Source organism: Cebus imitator, unplaced genomic scaffold (genome assembly GCF_001604975.1).
Source record: "Cebus imitator isolate Cc_AM_T3 unplaced genomic scaffold, Cebus_imitator-1.0 Scaffold266, whole genome shotgun sequence".
Classification (NCBI taxonomy): Eukaryota; Metazoa; Chordata; class Mammalia; order Primates; family Cebidae; genus Cebus; species Cebus imitator.
This window is the reverse complement of record NW_016107581.1, coordinates 1,164,431-1,173,995: the sequence shown is the minus strand read 5'-3', so window position 1 is coordinate 1,173,995 and position 9,565 is coordinate 1,164,431. Positions and strand designations below refer to the sequence as shown.

The following is a 9,565-nucleotide window of genomic DNA, read 5'->3' as shown; positions in this document are numbered from 1 at the left end:
AAAAAAAAAAAAAAAAAAAAAAAAAAAAAAAAAAAAAAAAAAAAAAAAAAAAAAAAAAAAAAAAAAAAAAAAAATTCTTTTAAAGAATCACAGATTTAGAATTCTGAGAATGCTGGTGGCCCCTAGCTGGTTCTAAATCCTCATCTCGTCCACCGTCCACCACCGCCCTGTCTCCAGCCCCGCTGGGCTCTCAGTTCGAACACATCAAGCACATGGCTGCCCCAGGGCCTTTGCACATACTGTTCTCGCCACAGGCACTGCTCTTCCACCCAATCGCCACTTGGCTCACCCCTTCCTCTCCTTCAGACCGCCCTAAAATAGTCCCTCGTCAGCCCCTCTTTCCTCTGCTTCATTTTTCTTTATAACCATTGATTTGCTCAATGTCTGCTTCCCCACTAAAAAGTAATTCTACGAGAAAAGGAATTTATCTTTGTTCCCTGCTGTAGCTCCAGAGTCTAGTAGAGTGCTGCACGCCCCCAATGTCATTCGGCCACTGCGGGGAGCTTGGTCTGACGGCTCAGGGCATCTTGGCCTCTTTAGAATCTGACCCTTCCAAGATCTTGGCCTTGACGTCATAAAATCGCCCCTTCTAGCAGCTATCACTTCAACCGAAAGCCCTAGAGCCAGAGGACTCGTCCACACCCTCCATCGTACAGACAGGGAAACTGAGGCACTGGGAGGAGGGCGATTACCTCCTCCCAGGGAGTCCCAGAGGGCCTGGTAGCTTTGAAGGAGAGCACCAGGGGAAGTTAACAGTGGGGCTATTGTTGGTGGCGACCAAGTGTGGCAGACTCATACGTGAGGAGCAGAGGTGAGGGGAGGGGCAGTGGGCCTTGGTCACAGCAGACACTGAATGCCAGGCTCCTGTGTCCTGAGCGGCACTGGGGAGCCACGGATGAACCTGCAGGAAGAGGGGGAGGAAGTGCCTATGGGTTTGAAGGACCAATCACGGCAAGGGTGTGGCCGGGCTGGAGGCGGGACCTGCCAGAGCGAGCCAATGGGGCCAGGGGGCGGGGCCGAGGGGCGGCTCCATGGGGACCAGAGGCGGGGAGGCGGGAGGGCGCTGATGGCTTTTCCAGAGAGGAAGCAGGGGAAGGTGCCAGGAAGAGATAAGGTGGGAGGGCGGCCTGGGCCGGGGCTGGGTCCCTGACACCGGGGTTTGTCTGGGTTTCCGGAGCCGCCTCCAGCCTGGCGGGGGCACCAGGTGTCTGGCCCGGCCCCGCCCCTCTGTCCCTGGGCCCTGGGCTCCAGATCCCCCCAAGGGACCCGCAGGAACGAACCTAGGGAAATCTGAGCCAGACCAGGAGGAAGGCAGGGAGAGGGCGGGGGGAGAGATGGAGAGACAGGAGGAGACAGAGAGGGGGAGGAAGAGAAGGAAAGGGAGTTAGGATAAAGAGAAGGTCAAAATGGAGAAGAAAGAGATTGAGAGAGAGGTAGGAAGAGGACTGATAGAGAGACAGAAAAAGAGAGACGGACGCTCCAGAGCCGCGTGGGCGGAGGAGCGCAAGGTGAATTCCGAAGTTCCAGGAGTGGCAGCTCGGTCCACACGGGGCCGCTCCCTTTGAAGGAGGATTCCTGGGGTGGGGGTGGGGACTCTGACTCACCCACTCTCCCTGCTCCTTAAACCAACACCTCAGGCTCCTCCACCCACCCCCCAGAACCTTCTGGGCCTCCCTGCCTGCCCAGCTTCCTGCCCTGCTTCCACCCTGGCAGCGTCCCCTGTGAATGTTCCATTCCGCCTCCAAAATCATTCTGGAACCGGCCCTCTCCTTCCCCCTCTCCTTCCCCAAGGCCTGTCCTGATCCAGGAACCTCCAGCCTTTTCCCTGGTCAGGAGTCCCCTAAACTCACCTGCCTTGAATCCACCCTCCAAAAGGTAGCTTGAGTCTAATTATCTCCTTTTCCTGCTCCGAACCCTTCGGTGGCTACCCAATGCCCTTAAGACAAAGCACAGATTCCCTGACACAGCCCACACCACCTCCTGTGGTCTGATCTCAACCACATCCTCAGCCTCTAATCGAGTTCTGCACACTGTCTACACTGGGATCAACACTGATGTCGTCCCTCAGATGCCCTCTCCTCCAAAGAAGCCCTCTCTGACTCCCCGAGCTACCGGCCCCAGCTCTGACCACACTGCGACATCATTGTCTGGGGATGGATCTGTCTTCTCTCCAGGAGCCCCAGCCAGGACAGAGCCCTGGAACTGCCTTCATTATTAGGACTGGGACAGTCCTAAGCCCGAGCAGGACAGAGCTGGAACCACAGTGGTCACCGCTGTGTCCCCGCACCACCCAACACCAGGCCAGGCATAGAGGAGATTTTGTTCAATGTCATTCATTCAATAAATATTTACAGAGCACCAATTCTGTTCCGGGCGCTGGGGATAAATCAGTGAAAGAATTCCAAGAGCCCTGATTGGCAGGGTGAGGTAACTCATGCCTGTAATCCCAGCACTGTGGGAGGCCGAAGCGGGCAGATCACCTGAGGTCGGGAGTTTGAGACCAGCCTGACCAACATGGTGAAACCCCATCTCTACTAAAAATACAAAAATTAGGCCAGGCGCGGTGGCTCATGCCTGTAATCCCAGCACTCTGGGAGGCCAAGGCGTGCGGATCACCTGAGGTTGGGAGTTCAAGATCAGCCTGACCAACATGGTGAAACCCCGTCTTAAAAAAAAAAAAAAAAATTAGCCAGGCTGTGGTGGCGCGCACTTATAATCCCAGCTACTCAGGAGGCCGAGGCAGGAGAATTGCTTGAACCTGGGAGGCAGAGGTGGCAGTGAGCCGAGATCGTGCCACTGCACTCCAGCCTGGGCGACAGAGCGAGACTCCATCTCAAAAAAGAAAGAAAAGAAAAGAAAAGAAAAGAAAAGAAAGAAAGAGAAAGAAAGAAAGAAAGGAAAACAGCAACAGTGTTCCCTCCATCCACAGTGCCAGAACCATGCGTACAGAAAGCATTCAGGAAATATTTGTGGGTGGGGCACAGTGGCTCACGCCTGTAATCCCTGCACTTTGGGAGGCCAGGGCGGGCAGATTACCTCGGGTAGGGAGTTGGACCTTGAGTCACCAGCCTGACCAACATGGTGAAACCCCTTCTCTATTAAAAATACAAAATTAGCCAGCCATGGTGGTGTGTGCCTGTAATCCCAGCTACCCGGGAGGCTGAGGCAGGATGGCTCGAACCCCAGAAGTGGAGGTAGCGGTGAGCCGAGATCACACCATTGCATTCCAGCCTGGGCAACGAGAATGGAAGTCCGTCTCAAGAAAAAAGAAGAAGAAGAAGAAGAAAAGAAATATTTGTGGAATAAACCAATGAACTTGGGAACCTTTGAGCCACAATCTTATAAATTGTCAAAAAATAAACAAGGAGGGTAGAATAATGAGTATTGGCATGTCTATATTTTATAGGAATCTCAAAAATTCAATAGAGCTCATGCCTGTAATCCCAGCACTTTGGAAGGCCTAAGGAAGTTGGATCACTTGAGGGCAGGAGTTCAAGACCAGCGCGGGCAACATAGCAAGACCCCGTCTCTATGAAAAATAAAAAATTAGCCGGGTGTGGTGGCATGTGCCTCTGGTCCCAGCTACCTGAGGCAGGCTGAGGAGGGAGGATCGCTTGAGCACTGGGGTTCAAGGCTGTAGTAAGCTGGGATTGCATCGTTGCACTCCAGTCGGGGCAACAGAGCAAGACCCCATCTTAAAAAAAAAAAAAAAAAAGGAAGAAGAGGGAAGAAAAGAGGATGGAAGGAAGGAGAAAGGGAGGAGGGAGGAAGGGAGAGAGCATTAGAAGAAGGGAGGAGGAGGAGGAGGAAGGGGGAAGAGGAGGAAGGAGGAGGAGGAGAAGGAGAAGAACGAAGAGAAGGAATATCAGGACAGCAAAGCCAGGGAGCCACGGATTTGACACAGAAATGGAGCGGCGGAGGAATGAGCCTGCCTGCAGTTCCCCTCCCCGCTCCACTCCGCGCCGGAATGACCCAACTTCAAGAAAACTGATCTGGGCACTAGTAAGTCAGGGCCTCGCAGCACTGGTAGGCGAGGACCGAGGAAAGGCAGGGGCTCACCCTGCGCCCTCCTCCCAGAATGCGCGCCCAGCCCCCGGGACGACTCACCCGCACCAGCCGGGCCCTCTTCACCAGGTCGTTGAGCTTGCGCAAGGCGGCGTGCCGGGGCAAGCCCTGGATGTCGCGGAAGAGGTCCTGCTCCTCCAGCTCGAAGAGGCGCCGGTTGTCGGGCACGAGGAGGGGCTGGGACCAGAAGGAGCCGATGTAGACGCGCAGCACCTCGGGCGTGCCCACCACCTTGCCCAGCGCCCACATGAGCGCGCCGTAGACGCGCATCAGCTGCTGCGTCTCCACCATGTCGGCCTTGTTGAGCACCACGCGGATCTTGTCCTCGTGGCCCCGCAGCGCGCCGATGGCCTCGGAGAACTCGTCGGAGATCTCCAGTTTGTGCGCGTCGAAGAGCAGGATGATGAGGTCCACGCGCTCCGCAAACCAGCGCAGCACGGCCGGGAAGTCGTAGCCTGGCGAGAGAGTGCGGAGACAGGGGCGCAAAGGGCAGAAGTCAGACCCCCTCCCTCCAGCCATTCTCTTGCATATTGGACTGTAAAGATGTTCACGTAGTTGGCTGTTCAAATCCTGTCTGGGCAAAAGAGCCAACGTCCTCAGTGGGTACCCTGCTCTGGCTTCCCAGGCCCCAGAATCTCCTCCCTCTCTCTGGCCCCAGCCCCTCAAGCCATCTGGCTACAGGGGGCAGTCACCCCACCTTTGCTTTTTTTCTTTTGTTTTTGAGATGACGTCTGACTCCATCGCCAGGCTGGAATGCAATGGCGCGATCTCAGGCTCACTGCAACCTCCGCCTCCCAGGTTCAAGCGATTCTCCTGCCTCAGCCTCCAGAATAGCTGGGATTACAGGCACGCGCCACCACGCCCGGCTAGTTTTTCGTAGTTTTAGTGGAGACGGGGTTTCACCATGTTGGCCAGGATGGTCTCAATCTCTTGACTTTTGTGACCTGCCAGCCTCAGCCTCCTAAAGTGCTGGGATTACAGGTGTGAGCCACCGCACCCTGTCCATCCTCCTTTTCTTTTGCTGGAGTGCAATGGCGGTATCACGCCTCCCTGCAAACTCCGTCTCCCAGAGCTCAGGCGATCCTCCCACCTCAGCCTCCCCAGTAGCTGGGACTGCAGGTGTGTGTCACCACACCTGGCTAATTTTTGGTTTTTGGGTTTTTCTTCTTTTTTTTTCTTTTTTGTAGAGATGGGGTCTCACTATGTTACCCAGCCTGCCCTCAAACTCTTGAGCTCAAGCGATCCTCCTGCCTCTGCCTCCCAAAACGTTCGGATTACAGGCAGGAGTGTTCATTTTTTCATTCGCTCATTCATTAGGCAGATGTTAGTGGTTGGGTATGTATGCGTAGGTTGTTAAAAATACAGACATGTTGTAAAAAAGAAAAAAAATACAGACATGTTTCCCGAGAGATCCCCCTGTGCTCCTGTGGAAGCCCCCAGCCTGCCACACGCCTCTATCACCCCAACTCCTCTCTCCAGGACCTGTTGGATCTCCCCACGATCCAGCAACTGGAGTTCATGCTGGACCACTGGGCTCTCGCCATAGCAAATGTTAATTGGCGCCAGAGCAAACCTTGTCCCTTTAAAAAAAAAAAAATGGTTGAGCTTTTGTGGCGCGTTACTTAAACCGCAATGAAACTGTTTTTTAAAAACAGTGCTGGATGCACAGTAAGCGCTCAGCAAGTCATGGTGACATCACCCAGGGGTATCCACTCAGGAAGCACCTCCTGCGCTACCTGCCGTGTGTGTGGAGGCTGAGGCAGTCCCGGCCCTGTCCTTATAGATCTCAGCCCACTGGGGACACAGACCTGGCCCCTAAGTGATCAGGCTGGGATGGGCAGGGGGACCCAGGGAGCTGTGGGAGCCCGGGGCCAGTGCCTGACCCAGTTCCCAGCCTGGGGGTTCAGGGAGGACTTCCTGGAAGAGGGAATGCAGAGTGCGGAGCTGGAGGACAAAGAGTTAACTAGCAGAACAGTGAGCCGCCCAAATTACCGAATTATCGACTTCATGCCCTCCAGATGGAACTCACTCAGTGACTCTTCAGGACAACCCCAGGAGGTGGGCACTGTTCTGACCCCATTTTCCAGATGAGGAAACTGAGGCACAGAGAAGTCAGGGGACTTACTCAAGACACAGAGGTAAGAGGGGACAGAAGAGGAGCCCCCTGGGTCTCTATGCTCCTCTGGAGAGCTGGTGATCGTGCCCATCCTGCCTGGGGGGGAAGCAGCCTCCTTGAGGGAGTCACAGGGGCTCAGATGGGGGGGCATTGTTTGGGGGAGGAAGGGCCAGGTCACTGGAGGGACAGCAGCTGGATCTCCTCCCCCTCCCGGTGTCTCCGCAAACACACACACTGGACCAGATTTGGAAAGTGTGTCTCATGGGGCAGGGAGGGAAGGAGGGAGAGGGGTTGAGTCAGTGTGGGATGGGAGACGTGGCAGGAAGGGTCCACGAAGGCACTCGCCCGAGAAAAACAGGCATCACCGGCACTTCCATAGCACCTACTGTGTGCACACATACCGTTCTAAGTGCTTTGTATGTTTTTTAACTAATTTAACCCTTAGGACAACTATGAGGCTGCCAGTGTTATCATTCCCATTGTGGTTTTTGTTTTTTGAGACAGAGTCTCACTCTGTTGCCCAGGCTGGAGTGCAGTGGAGCGATGTCGGCTCACTGCAACCTCCGCCTCCCAGGTTCAAGTGAGTCTCCTGCCTCAGCCTCCCGAGTAGCTGGGATTACAGGTACGTGCCACCACGCCTGGCTAATTTTTGTATTTTTAGTAGAGACAGGGTTTCACCATGTTGGCCAGGCTGGTCTCGAACTCCTGACCTCAGATGATCTGCCCGCCTCAGCCAAAGTGCTGGGATTACAGGCATGAGCCACCACGCCCGGCCTATATGTTTTCTCATTTTGCAGATAAGAAAATTGAGGCAAAGAGAGGTTAAGCGGCTTGCCCAAGGTCCCACAAAAGTAGCAGAAAATAAATAAATAAAAGCATCAGAGCCTAGACTGGAGGGATTTACTGTGCCACAATCACACACGTGTGTTCACAGATCTTACACAAAGAGTCAGTCTCACAGGAGCTCGCACGCACACACACACACACACACACAGACACACAGTGGCACACACCCGGACACAACTATAGCCAAGTACTACAAGATGCTGGCTCCCAGACACACCCGTGTTCACAATCTGGGACCTGCACAGATGCGCGCGTGCACACACACACACAGAAGCATGTACACAATTTGAAGTCACACACCCTCAGAGCTACGATGTTGCACACCCACTGCTATGATTGTATCTCGGGACACAGCTGTGTGCTCCTGTGTGGCGTTGTGTATGTGAGAATATGTGTGTGCAGGAGTGTATCTTTTGTGTAACTATGTGTGGTTGTGTCTGTGTGGGTGCCTTTGGGTCTGGGAGGGCATGGGAGGCTATCTGCGTGTGGTTGTGTCTGTGTGGGTGTGAACTGCGTTCCGTGACTATCTGTACATATGGGTGTCTGTGTCTGTGATCGTGCATCTCACAGTATCTCTTTCTCTCTCACACACACACACATACTTCACAATATAACAGTTTATAGGGACAGAATCAGTTGCATACAATTACACAAAGTCTCTCATAGTCCTACACAGCCCATCAGAGTCACACAAAGTCATCCAGCAGGCCAGGTGGGGTGACTCGCACCTGTAATCCCAGCGCTTTGGGAGGCCAAAACAGGAGGATCACCTGAGGTCAGGAGTTCAAGACCAGCCTGGCCAACATGATGAAACCTCGTCTCTATTAAAAAAAAAAAATACAAAAATTAGCCGGGCGTGGTGGCGCGCGCCTGTAGTCCCATCTACTCAGGAGGCTGAGGTAGGAGAATTGCTTGAACCTGGGAGGTGGAGGTTGCAGTGAGCCAAAATCGTGCCACTGCACTCCAGTCTGGCACCTGGTGACTGAGCGAGACTCTGTCTCAAAAAAATAAATAAAAAAGAAAGAAAGAAAAGATCTTTAGGGATCACCAGCTCTTTGTCCTGTAGAACTGTTAAGACATTAAACACGCACACACCACANCCTGAGGTCAGGAGTTCAAGACCAGCCTGGCCAACATGATGAAACCTCGTCTCTATTAAAAAAAAAAAATACAAAAATTAGCCGGGCGTGGTGGCGCGCGCCTGTAGTCCCATCTACTCAGGAGCCTGAGGCAGAAGAATCACTTAAACTCTGGAGGCGGAGGTTGCAGTGAGCCAAGATCGCACCACGGCACTCCAGCCTGGGCGACAGAGGGAGGCTGCCGCAAAAGCAGACAAAACAAAGTTATGCAGCCACAATCATAGGCACACACACACATGCACGCAGAGGCATGTACACAATTTGAAGTCACACAACCTCAGAGCCATGGCTCCGGTGAGGCACGTCCACGCAAACACGAGGAACCACCACACCCAGCTGTACACTCACAATGACACACTTTCCCAAGATATGCAGCAAGTCACACACACACACACCAACAGATGGGCACTCTCTCCCCCTCCTCCTCTGCCCTCAAGGCCAGGGAAGGAGACCCCGTTCCCCACCCCCCACGCCCCCTGCCCGCACCCCTGCCCTGGCTGAGAGGGCCGCTCCATCAGCCCCGCTGCCCCAGTCCCAGGCCCCGCGGTGGGAGCCCCAGGATCCACCCCTTGGCAGGCAGCGCGTCCTCCCAATGGTTTCTGCAGCTGCCTCCTGCCTTTCTCCCGTGGGGCCTCTGGACGGAGGCCAGGGACACGCTCACCCCCGGCGCCCCCGCTGCACCCCGGGCCCAGCCTCCTTGCTGGGGCCTCCCATGCCCTCTGCCCCGCATGGCCGCCTCCTTTGCCCCAGTTCCGGGCCTCCAAGGCCGTGGGGGGTGGGGGCCACAGATGCGGAGCTGGGCGGGGACGGCGGTGGGGCTCGGCGCACCCGGAGGCCCCTGCTGGAATCCATCCCCCGCTCTCCTCGCGCAGCTGTTTATAAATTCCAGGCCCGGCCTTGGCCCCCACCCAGATTCCCCTCCCATCCCCTTCTCAGCCCCATCTGTGGCCCCGACGCAGAGCCAGGAGGTCCAGGGCCCAGCCTCCCCTGCCAGGGCGCTGCCTCGCCTCTGGGCCTGTGTCTCCCCGCACTGCTGCCTCATTGCCTCGGAATCCCCGTCCCTCTTCACCTCTCCCTTCCCATTCTAACTGACTGCCCAGACACGCCGCTCCTGCCCACTCCCACCACGTGGTCACCCACACACCTCCCCCACCCATCAGCGCCAGCCAGCACCGAGCAGTCACGGCTTCCACTAGCTCCAGGCAGCTGCCCCGCCAGCCAGGGCCAGAGGACACAGGCCCAGATCCCAGCGGAGACCCCGCCCTCCTCCCTCAGACCCAGGAGTCCAGGCCCCCAGCCCCTCCTGCCTCAGACCCAGGAGTCCAGATCCCAGGCCCTCCTCCCTCAGACCCAGGAGTCCTGACCCTCAGACCCCCCTCCCTCAGACCCAGGAGTCCAG

The 9,565-nt window shown here is 55.6% G+C and overlaps 1 protein-coding gene across 1 annotated transcript in view; it reads right to left on the bottom strand.

The window, feature by feature from the left end:
• The window catches only part of EHD2 (EH domain containing 2), a 21,413-nt gene that overhangs the window by 6,323 nt on the left and 5,525 nt on the right, over nucleotides 1–9,565 (bottom strand). Inside the window, exon 4 of the mRNA XM_017500428.2 lies at nucleotides 4,108–4,520. Within this exon, the coding sequence (XP_017355917.1) occupies nucleotides 4,108–4,520 (413 nt within the window). The remainder of the gene's footprint in view (nucleotides 1–4,107; nucleotides 4,521–9,565) is intronic.